Source organism: Gilbertella persicaria (assembly GCF_025201335.1).
Source record: "Gilbertella persicaria strain CBS 190.32 chromosome Unknown B0P05scaffold_3, whole genome shotgun sequence".
Lineage (NCBI taxonomy): Eukaryota > Fungi > Mucoromycota > Mucoromycetes > Mucorales > Choanephoraceae > Gilbertella > Gilbertella persicaria.
The window spans coordinates 373801-391688 of NW_026251964.1; the positions used below are offsets into that span (position 1 = coordinate 373801).

Below are 17888 nucleotides of genomic sequence, written 5' to 3' on the forward strand. Positions count from 1 at the left end.
TTATTATTGGTGGTGGTGATGATGATACAATTTAGGTGAGGCTTCTTCTACATAATGTGTTTGACGAGGTGACCAATGATTGGCCATCGAAGGTTGTGAATAACCTGAATGGTAAGAAACAGGCGTACTGGACTTTGTTTGTTTTTCAGAAGACAGATAAGCAGAAGAAGAAGCATCATCAAACGTAGTGCCTGAATCCGTTCTTTGACGAGCCACTTGTTGTTGCCAGTTTCTTAATGCACTTTGGATGCCTACATGATAATCATCAAACAAGCCGCCTTCGTCATGGCGTTGATATTTAAGACGGTTTCTGGCAAAGAAATCAGAGTCATTGGCACTCTGAGATCGACCATGAAATTGACTGAAAGCGGAATTCATCATGGTGGGAGGTACCATAGGCTGATAAGGTGGTTCTTGTTCATGGTTGTTTTGTCTAGCATCTAATATCATGGGGGAGGCGTATAGACATACTGAGGAGGAGGAGGAGGAGGAGGAGGTAACGTGGCCATAAACTGAGGTGAAGCATCCATAGGAGGAGGTGAGGGTTTAGTAAGTTGACTGACAGAAGTTGTAGGTGATGGCAACATTTCCTGTTGAGGAGAAACAAGCTTCTTTTTCTTTCTTACATCTTTTGTTTGAGGTTCTGTGCTATAATGACCTGGACTTCTTCCTCTGACAACCAATGGTGAAGAATAGCATTCAGACACAACATGTTGAGTGGCATCTTCTAATTGAGCTACCAGCTGAAAGATCAGACAAAAGTACTGTTGCGATGCTCTACGTTTCCCATTATTGGCAGTGGCCACACGAAACTGCAATCGTTCAAAGGTGACACAAACTTGTTCGCTGCTAAATGCACTATCGGAAGGGGTAATGGGTAAAACAGGGGGTTCTCTTTGTGGTCCTTTATCACGTTTAGGTGTCATTTGAGTCAGAGCAATGGGCTTCACAACACTAGAGTTTTCTAATGAACTGATTTCGTCTGTTGATGAAGGTGGTGTGGGGGTGATAGAAGTACAGGCTCTAAGACGAAGAAAGAATCGTTGAATAGGTTGCATTGGCTTATCGGGATACAGTTGCAATGCATAGCAACTTTGATCTGTATGACCAGGAACGATAAATGAAGCAGTGACCTGGAAATAGTTTCTTCGGTAACAAGTCCAATGGGATTGAGAAATAAAAAACCCTCTATCCATCTTGCAATTCAAGATGACTGGACAACTGATATAAATAGATATGAATAGATAGTATCTATAGCGTGTATAGGTTACCTTTTCTTTTGATAGTCAAATACGTTCAAAAGTGTCTTGGGATGATGAAAGAAACTCAATTCTTCTGTCTCTTGTTTGTTCTCTTCAGAAGTACGGAAATGTGAACTGACGGATTTAGGTATAGGAAGAGGAAATCCCTCATTTGTTGTTATTTGTGCATCTGCGGATCTAAAAAAAAAAAACGTATGTATATATAAGCTTGTTGAGTAGTGAGATAACAAACACACACACAAGTACCTTTTAAGGTCAAATGTACGATGGTTGTCTAGTCCATTTGCCATCATTGAATGATTACTTTATTTTTTTTTTAAAAAAAAAGGAGGGGATGAGTTTAATACTAACAAGGATAACTTACTTTATAAATGCATGTCCAACAGGCATAGAATGCGATCTTTGATGATATAAAGGTGTTGCCATTGTATGTTCAGACATAAAAAAGAAAGAAAGAAAATAAAAAAATAAAGAAAAAGTAGGAGGCTATTTGTACAAACAAAAACCTGTTAAGAGAACGATTCTTTATAAGGAGTAACGCCATTCAAGTAAATATTACATAATACAAAGAAGCTGCAGTTTGAAACATCTTTAAGCGTGTAACTCTATCTTGATTCAAGTTTCAACGACGCTACTTTGTGTCACTCAACTCTTTTTCTTTTTTTTCAATATGAATATTTTACACCATAAAAGGTAGGTTTTGAAAACAAGAGAAAATATTACCTAACTGTACTAGTTGGCATGTTTATAACAAAGCAAATATTGAGAAAGTTCGTCAAGATGAAGCTAAGGCAGAAGAAGAAGCTAAAAAGAAACATGATCGAGTTGTATTAGCAGTAAGGAATCGAATGACTCACCCTATGAGCTTAATTTGTCTATAGGAAAGTGAAGCAAGGCTCGAACTGTTAAGACAAAGAGCTAATGTCAACTTGCCAGTGGAAACAAAACCATCATCAGTAGTTCAACATGTCAATCTATTTCAAGATCTTGAAGATAAAGCAACGAATGAGGAATATGAAGCAGAAAAGAAAACCAAACAAGACAAACAAGAAAAGCAATTTACCATGTACCTTGATAAAGGAACAAGCCAACGTAAGTAGGATCCTTTGTGTGTTCCCTTTGCTGATCCGTTATAGAGGATCGTCCTTGGTATGCTCGATCAGATAAAAAAGAAGACAAATATAAGGATCAATATGTATTCAAAAGCAACAGAGACGATAGCAAGAAACGTAAAAGAGAAGCCATTAAAGTGATGGAAGACCCTTTAGAATACATTACAAAATCACTCAAGAAAAAGAAGCATAAAAAAGAGTCTAAACATCATCGTCATAAAGAAAAAGAGCACAAGAGTTCTATAGAAGAACTTCGAGCTAAAAGATTAGAAAGAGAAAAAGCTGAACAGGCTAGAGCAAAAAGCTTATTTTTAGGCCATAATCCCATAGAAGAAGAGATGGACGATAGAACAAGGGCTTATAATTCACAGTTCAACCGTATTGAAACACTTCAAGCAAAGCAAAAACATAAAAAATAAAGTGACTTTATTTCTTTCTCTTTTCTCTTTTTGTATAGATGCACGAGATTATCACTTTACAACTAGGTTCTTTAGCCAACCATGTTGGTACTCACTTTTGGAATGCTCAGGCAAGTAGAGACAGTATGAGGCAATGTTGTATTCACATTGTTATTTTTTTTTAAGGAAGAATATTTCTCGAGATCGACCTTGAAAGATGAGATTGATCATCAAGTTTTGTATAGACAAGGAGAAACAACCAGTGTAAGCAACGCGCTCTCTCTTTCTTGCACTCATGTCTTGTTTAGGGCCAAGTTACTTATACACCTCGTACTTTAATCTATGACTTAAAAGGTGGATTTGGTTCCATGCAAAAGTACAATCAATTGTTTGGAACAGATGAAGATACACCTATTCTCTGGGAACAAGGCATCAACCGTATTAACAGAACCATACCAAAGAACAAATATCAACAAGAATTAGATCGTATGGAAAACGAACATGATTCCATTATGGACCAAGCTGTCCTTGATGATTTGGACTTGGTTGTCCATAACTGGTCTGATTATAACCGTATTTACTATCATCCTCGGTCTGTTAATCCTATTGTTACTCATCAAATGGACAATGACATCACACCATTTGACAATTATACGATTGGAAGACAAGCCTATGTCGAGAATGAAAAGGAAGTCGATATCTTTGAAGATAATTTTCGGTTCTTTGTGGAAGAGTGTGATCGTCTTCAAGGATTTCATCTTTTGACTGATGTCGATGACGCTTTTGGTGGATTCACTGAAGGACTGTTGCATCATATACGGGATGAGTTTGCAAAGACACCTATTATCACATTTGGCATGTCTGATTCTTTTGCGCCTTATAGAACACAAGTAAGTCTCAGTGAATGAAACCCCCACCTCATACTGATGGACTATGGGGATAGCGTCATCAACAGAAAATCATGCTCAACAGATCTTTGGGATTGACTCGTCTTGCTGAATTATCAAGCATTTATGTACCTATTTATACACCCACAACCAAGGCAGTTCAGCAATGTGGATTGTCACCTTATGTTCAATTCAATGAAATGTCTAGATACCATACAAGTGCCATGATTGCAGCCGCTTTAGAGACCCATTCTTTGCCTTATCGATTAAAGCAAAATTCAATCACCATGGCAGATACAGTGAGTCAATTAAATTGGGTCAGAAATACTCGCTTGGCTGCATTGTCTGTCTGTTTGCCTTTGCCCATCTTGAAGACAGGATATACAGATACTTTAAACATGCTGAAACCAAATGAAATGAAGCCTATGCTATCATTGTTGGATAAAGTATCTAAAGAGGTAGAGAGACCTAAATGAAAGAAAAAGGAGGACTTATGATCAATAGATGAAAAAAGATGTTTATGGAGAAGTGACTGTGGCAAGAGGCTTATTAGACAATCCTCAAGATCAAGAGCGTTATTTAGAGAGTCTGTATGCAGACTTCAAAGATACCAATGATCCTCTTCAATCTCGTTTTAGTCTTGACTGTCCTCTGCCGCTTCCTGACTCTTATCCTCGTCTGTTCACTTCTCGAGTCAATTTGGATGGCTTTATTGATCCAAGGCTTTCAACAGAACGTCCTCAGCAAGCAAGTGTGCTTACTCATCTTGCTTCTGGTTCTGAGCTAAAAGCAAGCATAGACCAACATGTATTCAACATGAATTCGATCCACATCAATGACTTTTGGGAATACACACAAGGCGAATATGGTCTGAGCAGAGAAGACTTTTTAGAGACCAAAGAGAAATTGATGACTTTATCTGATGTTTATAATACAGAAGATGATGATATGATGTTATAATAGATAGGAAGCCCAAATAGGATTGGCAGGAGGAGATGGCTGAACAAACATAGGCGGTACTTTATGCTGAACGTCTTGATCGTTTCCGTCAAATAAAATATAATGATCCCATTGTCGACGTATGTCCAATAGACGATCAAGTGTTTGGTCTGCAGCACACCAATAGGCATAAGCTTCTTTATCAATGGCTGTATGTTGCCAGACATCATTTGGATGAATGGCAAGTTCTGTTTGAGGCTGTTCTTGTTTGGTTTCTATTTCTGTATTAGCTTCATGCCATTCTTTCACCTTGTTAAAGAACTGGTTGCCGCTCTCAGCAAAGAAATGACCTTTGGACTCGAGTTTTTTTCGTCTCAAGTCTCGTAGTTGAACAAGTGCATTGAGCATCCTGGATAATTCCCTCACCTTTGACTTGCGAGCATCTTCTTTTGTTGTCTTTGTTGCCTGTTTTTGCTCTTTTTGTTTTTGTGCAATGACAGATGGTGACATGATCACTTTCATTTCAGTTTCTTTGATCCATTTCGCACTTCTTCTGGCTTCTTGAAGTTTCTGTAGACGCGTACGCTTCTTGTGTTGTTTCTTCCATGCTTTGTGTCGTTTGAGTTTGGCTTGCTTTTTGTTTAACAACTGTATGCGATCTGGATTGTCGATATGACGGCTTATTTGGATCAAACGAGCCTAAAGAAGATCAGTCTATGATAACACTTGTACTTATTTACTGTTTGGTAGCCAATATCATTTAAGAATTGACGCCACTCGTCTTCTGTATAAGCTTCCAGGTTATTTTGTTTCACTTTAGACTCGATATGTTCATATAATTTAATGGCTTCAGCAAGTTGCTGCTTTGTATTGGTAAGTGACATTTTAAGAAAAAACAAAATTACTCAAATGTTGTGGCTATGCATAAATGAACTCCTGCTTTTTTTTTTTTTTTTTTTATTCCGAGTTACTGTTTTATAGCAACTGATCTACACAACTTTTTTCTTACCAGTCTCAAAGAAAGGGGAGATGATTTTTTATCTAAAAATATTGATTGTTCAATTAGACAGGAATCACAAAAGTTGGTTTATAACTTGTATTTATATAGTCTCCTTTTTTTTTTTTTTGTATAATGACGCTATCTTGGTTTTTTGTTTGCCACAAAATAATAAATCGAGTAAACAAGTATTCTTAAATAAGTTGGGCTTAGAGTAACAAAACCACGACATTGTGTCATGTCAAACTGCCTGCGCAATAAAATTAAATGCATACCAAAAAGATAACCAAACGTCCTTTTTTCTCTTTCTCTCTCCTCTTCTTTTTCTTCTTCTTTTCCATCTTTTGCATATCAAGTCACTTTCAAAAAAAAAGAGAAGATTTTCATAGAGACCATTTGGAATATCATTTTCATCTCTATACTCTACTCGGATTTAATCAAGTTTTACAGTAAATAACATAATCAAAGGTAATGAAAGGATTCCTTCTTTTTCTTTCTTTTTTTTTTTTTTGAACTCTCTATTTTACCTGTCACAAGACAACGCTTAATAATACGCTTCTAATCAAACTACAATTTCTTTAAACAGAGAACAAACAAAAGAGAGACACGTCTATATAAAACACTAAAATCATTGTCTTTCTTTTCTTTTCTTTCTAAGCATGACTTCCAGCCTTTGTTTTTGGTCCATTTTATCATTAGACGATAACCTAAGATTCCTAAGTATCTCTCAAAAGATGGGTACTGCAAAAATCTCGGACTCTGGTCTCACAACAAAGGATGTATTACTTTATCGCTCACTGTTTGATTTTATGCATCCGAGTGAGATTGAGCTTGCTAAAGCAGACATTGCTCGTTTCTTAAAACTAAAAACACTTGCTGGATCTGTAACAAGGTAAGAACATAGAGTTGATTCAATCTATGCTAACTCTAAAAAAAAAGATGTCAATTGAAAAGTCTAAGCTTATTAAGACCAAGTTTTGCCAATAATGTAAATTTCATCATCCTGTATTTGCTTATACCTAATCCTTGACAGCCTTTTAGTACATCACCAACCACTCATGAAAAAATAGACATCCAAAACTATCGAACTTGGGATATTGTTGATATTGTGATGTATACAGCAACTGAAAATACATTATTGGCGTTCTTTCATAGTGCAGGTAAATCATTAGCTTTGTGTGAGAAAAAGAGATTGATTTCCTTTTTGTATAGAAACTAATAGTCAATGCTCTTTAAAAAACAACTTGCTAGCATCTGATATCACTTGTGTTGAATCTACGCAAGGCATCTTTGATATTCAAGTAAAGAGAAATTTTCAAAACACACATATGTTTGAACTTACGTTCCTTTTTTTTTCCCAAGGATGCAGAAAATCTTAAACATACATTAAGAGCTGTTCATGAACCACTCATGACAAGAGCTCCTCCTTTACGTATCTTTCAAGTCATAGATCAAGCAAGTTTAAAACCCTTATTTGTCTGGCCATTTTATGACCCCAAAACGTCATATGCAGTCGAACTAGCACAATCAATTGGTAAAGCTTTGATTATGAAAGAATACAAAAGCAGCCTATTTGAGAACAGTCATCAACCACCACCCAAAATAGAACTCAAGAAAGAAATTCCTTGTACTCGTCATTTTTATGCTAGCACCATGGTGAATTTCATTGACACAACATGTCATTTCCAGCGGCTTTCTATACCTTATGGAAACATTGTATTTGAATCATGTCAGGTAACACCTGTCTATTCTCGAGAAACATCGCCTATGCATCACAGTCCTTTAAGCGCACTCATGGACGCCAACAATTTACAACAAGAAAAAAAATCAGGCAATATTGTAGCTGGTACTACATTAACAGACACAAAAGGGTTCAATGCGAATGGTAAGTATAAAAAAGAAAAAAATTGTAATGCTTAAATGATGCTTACAAATTATAACTAAAAAAGAAAGATAGAGGTCGAGCCATTGGATGCGTGTTCCAAGTCCTCTTCGCCTCCTCTTTCTCAAAAAAGAATGGCAGCCCTCTTTCAAAAGTTTCGTATCTATTCTGGTAAACCCAAGCAAATGTGCCAGCCACAACAGGGAAAGAATCTCGAAATCAGACAGCATGATGTAGAAAAGAAGAAAAGAGTCAGTTTTAGAAAGCATCAGAGCACAAACACAATTATGCAAGATACAGTCAAAATATGCGTCAGATGTCGTACAAGCAATAGTCCTGAATGGAGACGCGGCCCAGATGGAAACAAAACGTAAGTATATTCCATTTGATATATCTCATACGTCTATAGATTATGTAATGCTTGTGGCTTAAGGTATTCTCGGTTCAAGTCAAAACAATGGCGTACATCAAATGAACTCACTAGACCATAAATAATAAATAACGAGCATCATTCATTGTGATTCAAAGTGATCATTAGTTCATTTAAACCCTTTATCTTAAGATGCATAAATCACTTTCTATCCTTCTTGTCAAATAAAATCAATCTTGGATTTGACAGGTTCTCCTGGTTTTGAGCCCCGACATAAACAAATTTTTTTTTTCCTTTTTCTTTCACCTGGCCCCCTTTTTTTTTTGTTTTCTTTGTTCCTTTTCTCTTCTTTACATTATGCCACCCTTCGACGCAGTTTTGGAGACCCTTTCCAAGCTTTCCATTACACCAAAGACAGTTTCTCACGACGCCGTCAGTGACAACAAAGCATGGGCCGAAGCCTTGACCAACACCAAGGACGTTACTTTTGAGATCACCAAAACCTTGATCCTGAAGCCCAAGACTGCCAAAACTGCTGCTCCTACACCAGTAGTTGTGATTGCCTTGGATTCTACCGAGACAAACGCTACTGCTCTTGGCAAGAAGCTTTCTCTTAAGGATTGTCGTTTCGCCAATGAAGATTTATTAAAAGAAACCTTCCAAGCCGATAAAGCCAGTGTCTCTCCTTTTGCTTTATCCAATGTTCAAGATCTTTCTTTGATCCATCTTGTGGTAGATCATGCTATTTTGTCACTTGCTGGCTCTACCTTGTTGGCTTTCCATCCTTCTGCTGCTGACAAGACTGTCTTTATTAGTGTTGATGAATTGAAATCTTATTTGAGTTCCATCCAAAAGGAATTCATCGATGTTGATTTCAAGGCTTTGGCTGCCGCTAAACCTGCTGCTGCTGAAGCCAAGCCTGCTAATGTTCCCAAGGCTGCAAAGAAAGAAGGTAAGACAAAAGGCACACATTGTTGGTTCGTTTTGACGCGTTATTTCTAGCTGCTGCTGTTCCTGCTGAAGACTTTAACCAAATGGGTCTTGGCTGCAAAAAGGAAGAAGATTTCCCCAAGTGGTATCAACAAGTATTGACCAAGAGTGAAATGTTGGAATACTACGATGTCTCTGGTTGTTACATCCTTCGTCCTTCGGCTTACAATGTGTGGAAGGAGATCACCAACTTCTTCGATGCTGCTATTACTGAAATGGGTGTGGAGGACACTTATTTCCCCATGTTTGTCTCTAACCGTGTCTTGCAGCGTGAAAAGGACCACATTGAAGGCTTTGCTCCTGAAGTTGCTTGGGTCACCAAGGCTGGTAACAGCGATCTTGAAGAACCCATTGCCATTCGTCCCACCTCTGAGACTGTGATGTATCCTTACTTCTCCAAGTGGATTCGTTCTCACCGTGATTTGCCCTTCCGTATCAACCAATGGTGTTCTGTTGTTCGTTGGGAGTTCAAGAACCCTCAACCTTTCCTTCGTACCCGTGAATTCCTTTGGCAAGAAGGCCACACTGCTCACTTGACTTTGGAGAGTGCTGATAAGGAAGTCAAGGAAATCTTGGATCTTTATGAACAAATCTACAATGATTACTTGGCCTTGCCCGTGGTCAAGGGTGTCAAGTCTGAAAAGGAAAGATTTGCTGGTGGTTATTACACGACCACAGTGGAAGGTTTTATTCCTACCACAGGTCGTGCTATTCAAGGTGGTACTTCTCACTGTCTTGGTCAAAACTTTAGTAAGATGTTCAATATTACGGTGGAAGACCCCAGTGCCCCTGCAAATGCCAACGAAGAAGCCAAAAAGCTCCATGTATGGCAAAACTCTTGGGGTATCTCTACCCGTACCATTGGTGTCATGGTCATGACACACGGTGATGATAAGGGTTTGGTCTTGCCTCCTCGTGTTGCTCTTATTCAGACTGTGATTGTTCCTTGTGGTTTGACTGTCAAGACAACCAAGGAAGAATCAGATAAGATCTTTGATGCCTGTCAAGCTGTGGCTACTCGTCTCAAGAAGGCTGGTCTTAAGAGCAAGGCTGATCTTCGTGAAAACTATACCCCTGGTTTCAAGTTTAACCATTGGGAGATCCGTGGTGTTCCTCTTCGTCTTGAAGTGGGTCCTAAAGATTTGGAGAAGAACCAAGTCACTTGTGTTCGTCGTGACACAGGTGCCAAGTTCTCTGTCTCTCTTGATAACCTTGAAGCTGGCATCAAGGAAGCTCTTGATACCATTCAAAATGACATGTATCAAAAGGCCAAGAACAAGATGGAAGAATCTATTATTCGTGTTAACAAGTGGGAAGACTTTGTTCCCACACTTAACAACAAGAAACTGCTTTTGGTTCCCTGGTGTGACCGTACTGAATGTGAAGATGATATCAAGGAACGTTCTGCCAAGGTTGCTACTGAAGGTGAAGAAGAAGATGAGCGTGCTCCTTCCATGGGTGCCAAATCTCTCTGTAAGCCTTTCAAACAACCTACTGAAGATCCTATTGTTCCTGGTGTCACCAAGTGTGTTGCTTGTGACCATCATGCAAAGCACTTTATGCTCTTTGGTAGAAGCTATTAAGTTATATAATAAAAAAAATTCTTTCCCTTTTTGTAGTAGTAAAAAAAAAAAATGCGTAGTGTTCTTATTCTCTTTTTTTTTTTTATCTTATGGACTATTCAGCTTCTCCATTCATAGAAATATCACTTCCTCCAGCGTATATACTACCTCTGCCTACACTTTTATCTATCTATGCTTGTTTAGCCTATGTTGATCTTTTTTTGCTACGTCATGACCATACATCTATACGTCTATTGATGGCATGTATTCATGTGTTAGTACCTATGGTGTTTATCTCAAATAATCCTCCTCTTAACGTACTGATTGCAGCAACACCTTGGTTCTTAGCAACCTATTCAGCACACATGCCAGTCCATGACTTGACACCATGGAAGTGGATCAAAGCATTCCTTCAGATCATTGTCGACAAGGACAATGCACCCACCCATGACACCATCATACGACTCAAGGGTCTTCAGAAAATGGCTTTGGGAGTACTCAAGATTAGTTTTTTACATGTATTTGTAAACCCCTTATTACCTAGTCATGCCAAAGACGCTTTGGCCTATCCATGGTATCATTCTATGAGCTGTATTTATACCGTGCTGTTTGGCATCAAAGGCTATTGTATGTTGGGTGTGGTTGATTTTTTTATTGGTGTTGAACAGACGATCTTTGCTTGGCACTTGGTGTCGTTGTTCAATTCGCCTATGCTTGCTAGTAGTCCAAGAGATTTCTGGAGCAGGAGATGGAATCGAGTCGTGCGTAATTTGTTGCATACACAAGTATTTACAAAAAAAGCAAAGACATCATTGCATAAAAGAAAAAAATCAATCACTGTCATAGATCAACCACCAAATAGAAGAATTACTCGAAGTATTACTGCTGCTGCTGTTGCTAATGCTCATGTTCATGCTCATGTTCATACTGCTGTTGCTGTTCAAGATATAGAAAACCGTACTTTCTGGTCTACAAAAAAAGGCCGAGGATTACTGACATTTATTATTAGCGGTATTTTTCATGAACTGATTATTATGAGTGCCTGTAGAAAGATAACATTAGAGAATTTCATGTTTTTTACACTACAAGGTGTGGCTGTCATGATTGAAGTTGGAGTGCGGCAAGGTCCATTAAAGCGAGAACCTAAAGGGAAAACTCGTCTCTTATGTATTGGACTTCAATTACTGTTTATGTCCATCACGGGTAGACTCTTTAATGGTCCTTTTCTTAGATATGATTTTTTTTAAATAAAATTTGCCCTGAATCATCACTTGATATTGACCACTCTTTTTTCTTGCGGATAACAAAATTTAGTGCGACCATTAAGTGTATGACGTTTCTTGATAAAATAAAATAAAAAAAAAGAACATTTATAGCTTGGCAGACACAAGGAAGTACAACTAAAAAAGAGAAAAGAAAAAGAAAGCCAAGTATTTTATATATATTATAAACTAGACTCTTTCCTTTTGGTATTGGATTCAAACAGATGATTTGTATGTATGGGAATTCAAATTCCATAAGAAACTCAGCGAGTTTTAGAGTGGTGTAATGAAAAAAAAAAAAGAGAGAGAGATGATACGATAGGGGCTACACTATAAAATAGATAATTTTATTTTCCTTTTATTTTTTTCTCTTCTTTTCTTTCAACTCGTATATATACAAAAAAAATGGTAAGTGTTGATATAAACGCGAAGAAAACAGTTGAGATGAAACTAACTTTTTCTAAATAGTCATCCGGTGTCGCAGTTAATGACGAATGTCTTAAGCTCTATGAAGAACTCAAGATTCGTAAGAGATACAAGTACCTCATCTTCAAGTTAAACGGTAAGCCTTTTGTTGTTTCTGTCATTTGTAACTCATTTCATTCAAGATACCAACTCTGAAATTGTTGTTGAAAAGTCTGCTGAAAGTGGTGACTATGATGAATTCTTGGCTCAACTTCCTGCTGATGAACCTCGTTATGCTGTCTATGATTTCGAATACGAAAAGCCCGGAGAAGGTAAAAGAAGCAAGATTACATTTTATGCTTGGTAAGTTTGTGTGTTGTGTGTTGGTTAGTGTGAGGCTGAATTAACGCGTTTTTATTATTTTTAGGGTCCCCGATACGTCCAAGATTCGTCACAAGATGGTGTACGCCTCTAGTAAGGATGCTCTCCGTAGAAACTTGGTTGGCATTGCTATTGAAGTTCAAGGTACTGATGCCTCAGAAGTTGACTATGAAGCCGTTTTGGACAAGGCCAATCGCTCTGCTTAATTCATTTTATTTTAATAAACAAAACATACACACATACTTTAAACATATATATATCAAGTAGGCAATGAAGGTCTTTCATTGTCATTGTTATATCGCCATGAATTTAAGGGTGGTAGAGTATACATCTTTTCAGAAGGCTCTTTCATTTCCTTTTTTTGTTGTCCGTCGGCCAGCGACGCCAGCATATCAAGTGGAGGAGATGCTTCTTTTTGTGATTGAGAGGATGGTATCTGTGGTGAGGAGGCCTTCACCGTATCTGGATTATTCTTTTCTTCTATAACTGGGTCTTGTTTTGCCCATTCAAGGTCTTGGTCAGCATCTTCTTCAGATAGACCTAAAGTTAAAGAACGTATACATCGAGTTAAGGAAAATGATAAACTGAATAAAATTGTTCTTTTTTTCTTAAGAAAAAAAAAGGATATTAATCATAGAAGGTCTATCTGGAGGAACCCATTCAGTAAGATGTTCTTCATCTAAAGAGCCTAAAAAATGAAATAGGTGAATACGATACCATTGAATTTGTATGTTACTTTGGACATGATTTGAATAATATTCTTGTTCTAATATATTCATTTTATGTTGTACATGCTGAATCATGGATCGTCGGAGGGCTAATTTGTCCCACTTTTGTAATTTTCTTTAGCCCCTAATGCGTGTATGTTATTTGACTTACATGGTATTGTGAATAAGCTGCATTTTTCTGCCAATTAAAAAAGTTAGTGACGATCCCTTCTGCAAGAGATCTACGCTTTTCAACGACATGTAGCATATTGGCTCTCTTTTGTTCAATATTGCTTAATAACTTGTGATATTCTGAATGTGATCCATCCTTGACAGCCTGTTCAAGTTTATCCAATTCTTCAAGTCTAATATAAAAAAAACAAATGAATAAAATCATTAAGACTGTGTTACTTGCCTTTCTTTAATCACAAGATCTCTTTGAGCTTTTTTAGCTTCTCTTGCTTCTTTAGATAGTCTTTGAGAAGAGTTTCTTGTTTCGCGTTCTGTATCTTCCTTGACGCTTGAAGAAGAAGAATAGATAGGGGGCGGACTTGAGGTTAACATTTTTGAAGGGTCTGTTTTTTTTTTGTTGCTGTTAGGTACTGAAGTAGGTTTGGCGTGTCGTTTCCGCTTTCTAGAGTCTGTTGTTTCATAACCGCTTGACTCTACCGATTGCGACCGTGTCACGCGACCACCTGCTCCAGTATGAGTCACTGTAGTGGTTATCATGTTAGGGGTATTGAGTGAAGAAACAACAGAAGTTTCTTCTGCTGAAGAAGAAGCAGGAGAACCTATATCCTCCATTACAGGTGAGGCAGAACGAGTTGACCTGCTTCTATCCATAGTGCTTTCAACGAATTTTTTTGGTTGTTGCTGTGACATTTTAAAACTGAGAGAGAAAAAAAAAGAGGGAGAGAGGAATGAAAGGAAAAAAAGAGAGAAAGAGGTAAGGGAATGGTGGAACGGGGTTTGAAGTCTATAAAGACAAGTCAAGATCAGAACCATTCGATATCAATGCGGCGATCATTCCTCCTTCTCCTTTTCTTTCCTTTTCAAATAAAAGAAAAAAGAAGAAACATATTGCTGATAGATAAAATATACATATTATCAAAGTCTTGTTTGAATAGGAGACCGCACATATATATATATATATATATATATATATATATATGTATACATTGTGTTTGGTAGAGAATATCGGTCAATGAAAAAAAAAAAGCCTAAATGACGTCGGCTGGCTTCTTTAATCAAGATCACTGTTAAATCCTCATAATTAGGATGCACAATGTCAAATGAATGTCTATTATGCACCTTTTTAGTAAGTTATATTTTTTACAGAAAAAAGAAATTTCAGTCACAGAAATACATGTTGTCTTGTGATTTCGCGTCGTAATATAAAAAGATAAAAAAAATGTGTATGCTATTTTTTCTTTCTTTCTTTTTTCATTCAATATGCCTACCTTTACATCAGAGCGCCTTGCTCGTCTTCGCTCCTTAATGAAGGAACAAGACATCCATGTCTAGTAAAGAAGAAAAAATATTATTTCTACTGCATAAAGTTAACATCGTATTTTTTTTACTAGTCTTGTTCCTTCTGAAGATGCTCACCAAGTAAAACAAAATAAATAGATATTTGCATGTTACTTATACTGTCTTGATAGAGTGAATATATTGCTGACTGTGATAAGCGTCGTCATTGGATTTCTGGCTTTACTGGTTCTGCTGGTAAGGATAAATAGAAAATAAGCTTTTCTCACGCCTCTATTGTTCAGGGTTTGCCATTGTCACTCTTACCGAAGCTGCTCTTTTTACTGATGGTCGTTACTTTTTACAAGCATCTCAAGAATTAGATGAAAATTGGAGTTTGATGAAACAAGGTCTTCCCCAAGTACCTACTTGGCAAGAATATTTAGTCAAGGTAAAAAAAAAAGTGGTTTGAAGAAAGCATGAACCTAATAGTCTCATTAGAATGTCAGTGCTGGTTCACGAATTGGTCTTGACCCTACTCTTATTAATGCTGGTAATAGACATTGTATTGTGTTGTAGGGTATTGACTTTTTTTTTGTTAGTCGATGCTCATCAATTAACATCTCAACTTGAACCTATGGGTTCTCGCTTAATTCCTATCAGCCAAAACCTAATCGACCTTGCTTGGGGTAAAGATAGACCCGAGTCACCTAAAGACAAGGTTTTTGTACAACCTATTGAATATACTGGTAAGAAAAGAAAAAGTCAAGAAATGCCAAATATAGTAACCTTGATGAAATTAGGTAAATCAGTCCAAGAAAAGTTGAAGGAATTACGCCAACATATCCAAAAGCGTGATGCTTACGGTACTGTAGTCTCTGCTTTGGATGAAATTGCTTGGTTATTTAACTTGAGAGGCTCTGATATTGAATGTAACCCTGTCTTTTTCTCTTATGCTGTGGTGAATGTATCCGAAGCTATGTTGTATGTAGATTTAGATAAAGTGACAGAGGAAGTCAAGTCTCATTTGGATCAAGCAAGTATTACTGTCAAGCCTTATACTCAGTTCTTTGATGATTTAAAGACATTACAGTTTGAAGGAAAGAAACTGTTGGTGAACAACAAGACAAGCTTGGCTGTGGAAGTCGCTGTAGGCGAGGTAAGATAGGATGATATACAAAAAAAAAAAAAAAAAAAAAAAAAAAAAAAAAAAAAAAAGACTAAGGCCATCTTTATCCTTAGTCCAATGTCTTGGAAGAAAGATCATTTATTACCGATGCCAAGGCTATCAAGACCAAAGAAGAACTGGAAGGTATGCGTGCCTGTCATCTTCGCGACGGTGCAGCTCTTGTCCAATACCTTGCCTGGCTTGAACAAAAGCTTTTGGCTGGTGAAAAACTTTCTGAAGTAGATGGCGCTGACCGTCTTGAACAATTCCGTGCTGCTCAAGAACACTATGTAGGCTTGTCTTTTGCCACCATCTCATCCACAGGCCCTAACGGCGCTATTATCCACTACAAGCCCGAAAAAGAGACCTGCAAGATCATTGATCCCGCCCATATTTACTTGTGTGATTCTGGTGGACAATACCGTGACGGCACCACAGATGTGACCCGTACGTTCCATTTTGGCACACCATCTGCTTATGAAAAGCGTTGCTTCACACGTGTACTTCAGGGCCACATTGCTATTGACCAAGTGGTGTTTCCAAAGGGCACCACCGGTTACTTATTGGATCCTTTTGCTCGTCAACCTCTTTGGCAAGACGGTTTGAATTTCTTACATGGTACAGGTCATGGTGTAGGATCTTTCTTGAATGTACATGAAGGTCCTCATGGTATTGGTATTCGTGTCAGTTACAACGATACACCTTTGGCTGCTGGTATGACAGTTACCAATGAACCTGGGTACTATGAAGACGGCAAGTTTGGTATTCGTATTGAGAATGTCATCTTGGTCAAAGACGTAGAGACACCCAACAATTTCGGTGGACGTGGCTATTTGGGCTTTGAACATGTAACCATAGCCCCTATGGGTCGTAATTTAATTGACGTGGAGCTGTTGTCTCCTTCTGAAAGACAATGGGTGAATGATTACCATCAAGAATGTTTGACCAAGTTAGGTCCCCTTGTGGCTCATAACGCAGTTGCTACAGCATGGCTTAAGAAAGAAACAAGTCCTATTTAAAATAAATGTTTATTGATTGTCAAGACTTGAGTAAACCGTGTGCGAAGGAAAGGAGCAAGAAATAAGCGGCCTGTCAGTGTCATGAAGCTTAATTGAGCCAACACACAGGCGAATCGCTTCCATCCTTTTGGTTGAGCTTTTGAACCGTATTTGGCTTGGATCATACAAGCTATACCATGAAGCGTAAAAAACGAGAAATTCTCAAGTGTGATCTTTCGAGAAATACTCCAGACAATCAATTCGTGAAAAATACCGCTCGTCACAAACGTAAGTAATCCTCGGCTTAATTTCGAGGAGGATGTGTGTTGAGAACGAAACACTTGAACATGTAACAAGTTGCGCACTGTCTTGTTCCAACGACGACTAAAGTAACACGTCAACACAACAATCTCTGTTTGTGATGTGCTTACCTCCAGAAATCAATAGGGCTTTTTTTTTTAAGAAAAACAAATAAGTGAATTTGATTTCGTATGTATGATCGCTTACCTTGTTGCTAAAATGGGTGAATCAAACATGTCTACCATACGCCAACCAGTGAGAGCTTGAGCCAGACCTGCAGTCACATCCGCGCATCCCAAGACAAGGTACGCCTTCACGCCAAACAAGAAAGTATAGGACAAACTCTCACTACTGAACCAAGGATAGTTCAGCATGGCATCAGGCATCGTAGGTAAAAGTGGCTGTACGCCCACATACAGCAAAACTAATTTAGCAAGTCCACGTGCCATCTTGATGAGACCAAAAGCATGGCTGGTCTGGCCTGTGCGGTCCACCACAGTATCATACAATGCCTGGATCCATTGTTTGAGTGTAAATTGCTCTGTAGGCAAATAAGCACTGTAAGATGCTAAGAACCATGGAATAGCTGCAAAGGCTACATTGTTGGGTACATGGGGTGAGACAATACAGATGGGTACAGCAGCATGGATGGCTGTGATGCCTATCCTTACCATCTTTTTACTCATCATCAGTTGTTTGTGATGGCGTAAAAGGACATAATCTAACCCCAACATACAGGCATAAAGGCCACTCAGCTGGAAAGTGGGCACAACAAGAGGTTTAGGTAAAGCAATATCTAAT

General features: G+C 38.0%; 11 protein-coding genes across 11 annotated transcripts; 7 read left to right on the top strand and 4 right to left on the bottom strand.

The window, feature by feature from the left end:
• Window positions 1–3: 3 nt before the first annotated feature.
• On the bottom strand, window positions 4–1214 carry B0P05DRAFT_462022 (uncharacterized protein; the record flags this gene model as incomplete). Its single annotated transcript, XM_051574098.1, has 2 exons — window positions 4–361; window positions 502–1214. Coding segments are annotated over 2 exons (1071 nt in total), but the record flags the coding sequence as incomplete, so codon positions are not given.
• A 527-nt stretch (window positions 1215–1741) lies between these two features.
• B0P05DRAFT_524149 (uncharacterized protein) lies at window positions 1742–2801 on the top strand. The gene is made up of 4 exons (XM_051576165.1): window positions 1742–1955; window positions 1999–2098; window positions 2144–2354; window positions 2399–2801. The coding sequence occupies exons 1-4, from the start codon at window positions 1933–1935 to the stop codon at window positions 2791–2793; spliced, it is 729 nt and encodes a 242-aa protein (XP_051439070.1). The 5' UTR covers window positions 1742–1932; the 3' UTR covers window positions 2794–2801.
• Window positions 2802–3284: 483 nt separating this feature from the next.
• Window positions 3285–4619, top strand: B0P05DRAFT_576997 (tubulin domain-containing protein; the record flags this gene model as incomplete). The annotated part of the gene is made up of 4 exons (XM_051581752.1): window positions 3285–3662; window positions 3716–3787; window positions 3824–4117; window positions 4164–4619. The coding sequence occupies 4 exons, from the start codon at window positions 3285–3287 to the stop codon at window positions 4617–4619; spliced, it is 1200 nt and encodes a 399-aa protein (XP_051439071.1).
• B0P05DRAFT_583244 (uncharacterized protein) lies at window positions 4614–5482 on the bottom strand (the record flags this gene model as incomplete). Its single annotated transcript, XM_051582236.1, has 2 exons — window positions 4614–5297; window positions 5339–5482. 2 exons carry the CDS (start codon window positions 5480–5482, stop codon window positions 4614–4616), a joined length of 828 nt encoding a protein of 275 aa, XP_051439072.1.
• A 493-nt stretch (window positions 5483–5975) lies between these two features.
• B0P05DRAFT_169338 (uncharacterized protein) lies at window positions 5976–8095 on the top strand. Its single transcript, XM_051573129.1, has 8 exons — window positions 5976–6063; window positions 6182–6487; window positions 6535–6583; window positions 6629–6755; window positions 6808–6896; window positions 6958–7480; window positions 7553–7847; window positions 7887–8095. The coding sequence occupies exons 2-8, from the start codon at window positions 6255–6257 to the stop codon at window positions 7966–7968; spliced, it is 1398 nt and encodes a 465-aa protein (XP_051439073.1). The 5' UTR covers window positions 5976–6063; window positions 6182–6254; the 3' UTR covers window positions 7969–8095.
• Window positions 8096–8163: 68 nt separating this feature from the next.
• B0P05DRAFT_601729 (uncharacterized protein) lies at window positions 8164–10460 on the top strand. The gene is made up of 2 exons (XM_051583256.1): window positions 8164–8799; window positions 8850–10460. Exons 1-2 carry the CDS (start codon window positions 8205–8207, stop codon window positions 10418–10420), a joined length of 2166 nt encoding a protein of 721 aa, XP_051439074.1. The 5' UTR covers window positions 8164–8204; the 3' UTR covers window positions 10421–10460.
• On the top strand, window positions 10453–11670 carry B0P05DRAFT_524163 (uncharacterized protein). The gene has a single exon (XM_051576166.1). The coding sequence runs from the start codon at window positions 10510–10512 to the stop codon at window positions 11644–11646; it is 1137 nt and encodes a 378-aa protein (XP_051439075.1). The 5' UTR covers window positions 10453–10509; the 3' UTR covers window positions 11647–11670.
• Window positions 11671–11950: 280 nt separating this feature from the next.
• Window positions 11951–12679, top strand: B0P05DRAFT_524164 (uncharacterized protein). Its single transcript, XM_051576167.1, has 4 exons — window positions 11951–12069; window positions 12130–12223; window positions 12270–12429; window positions 12494–12679. Exons 1-4 carry the CDS (start codon window positions 12067–12069, stop codon window positions 12651–12653), a joined length of 417 nt encoding a protein of 138 aa, XP_051439076.1. The 5' UTR covers window positions 11951–12066; the 3' UTR covers window positions 12654–12679.
• Window positions 12680–14200, bottom strand: B0P05DRAFT_524175 (uncharacterized protein). Its single transcript, XM_051576168.1, has 5 exons — window positions 13570–14200; window positions 13327–13519; window positions 13184–13277; window positions 13076–13135; window positions 12680–13002 (listed from the first exon to the last, which is right to left on the bottom strand). Exons 1-5 carry the CDS (start codon window positions 14034–14036, stop codon window positions 12707–12709), a joined length of 1110 nt encoding a protein of 369 aa, XP_051439077.1. The 5' UTR covers window positions 14037–14200; the 3' UTR covers window positions 12680–12706.
• A 406-nt stretch (window positions 14201–14606) lies between these two features.
• B0P05DRAFT_577001 (peptidase M24, structural domain-containing protein) lies at window positions 14607–16808 on the top strand (the record flags this gene model as incomplete). Its single annotated transcript, XM_051581753.1, has 7 exons — window positions 14607–14677; window positions 14738–14765; window positions 14816–14879; window positions 14927–15072; window positions 15123–15174; window positions 15224–15780; window positions 15864–16808. 7 exons carry the CDS (start codon window positions 14607–14609, stop codon window positions 16806–16808), a joined length of 1863 nt encoding a protein of 620 aa, XP_051439078.1.
• Window positions 16809–17214: 406 nt separating this feature from the next.
• Window positions 17215–17761, bottom strand: B0P05DRAFT_461922 (uncharacterized protein; the record flags this gene model as incomplete). Its single annotated transcript, XM_051574093.1, has 2 exons — window positions 17215–17236; window positions 17295–17761. 2 exons carry the CDS (start codon window positions 17759–17761, stop codon window positions 17215–17217), a joined length of 489 nt encoding a protein of 162 aa, XP_051439079.1.
• Window positions 17762–17888: the final 127 nt, after the last annotated feature.

Coding starts and splice junctions, on each gene's coding strand:
- B0P05DRAFT_524149 (XM_051576165.1), top strand. CDS start 1,933: ATGAATATTTTACACCATAAAAG. Junction 1,956..1,998: donor AATATTTTACACCATAAAAG/GTAGGTTTTGAA, acceptor TAACTGTACTAG/TTGGCATGTTTATAACAAAG. Junction 2,355..2,398: donor TGATAAAGGAACAAGCCAAC/GTAAGTAGGATC, acceptor GATCCGTTATAG/AGGATCGTCCTTGGTATGCT.
- B0P05DRAFT_169338 (XM_051573129.1), top strand. CDS start 6,255: ATGACTTCCAGCCTTTGTTTTTGGTCCATTTTATCATTAGACGATAAC. Junction 6,897..6,957: donor AAGGCATCTTTGATATTCAA/GTAAAGAGAAAT, acceptor TTTTTTCCCAAG/GATGCAGAAAATCTTAAACA. Junction 7,848..7,886: donor GGCCCAGATGGAAACAAAAC/GTAAGTATATTC, acceptor ATACGTCTATAG/ATTATGTAATGCTTGTGGCT.
- B0P05DRAFT_601729 (XM_051583256.1), top strand. CDS start 8,205: ATGCCACCCTTCGACGCAGTTTTGGAGACCCTTTCCAAGCTTTCCATT. Junction 8,800..8,849: donor CAAGGCTGCAAAGAAAGAAG/GTAAGACAAAAG, acceptor CGTTATTTCTAG/CTGCTGCTGTTCCTGCTGAA.
- B0P05DRAFT_524163 (XM_051576166.1), top strand. CDS start 10,510: ATGGACTATTCAGCTTCTCCATTCATAGAAATATCACTTCCTCCAGCG.
- B0P05DRAFT_524164 (XM_051576167.1), top strand. Junction 12,224..12,269: donor CCTCATCTTCAAGTTAAACG/GTAAGCCTTTTG, acceptor ATTTCATTCAAG/ATACCAACTCTGAAATTGTT. Junction 12,430..12,493: donor AAGATTACATTTTATGCTTG/GTAAGTTTGTGT, acceptor TATTATTTTTAG/GGTCCCCGATACGTCCAAGA.
- B0P05DRAFT_524175 (XM_051576168.1), bottom strand. CDS start 14,036: ATGTCACAGCAACAACCAAAAAAATTCGTTGAAAGCACTATGGATAGA. Junction 13,520..13,569: donor GATCTTGTGATTAAAGAAAG/GCAAGTAACACA, acceptor TTTTTATATTAG/ACTTGAAGAATTGGATAAAC. Junction 13,278..13,326: donor CAGCTTATTCACAATACCAT/GTAAGTCAAATA, acceptor AAATTACAAAAG/TGGGACAAATTAGCCCTCCG.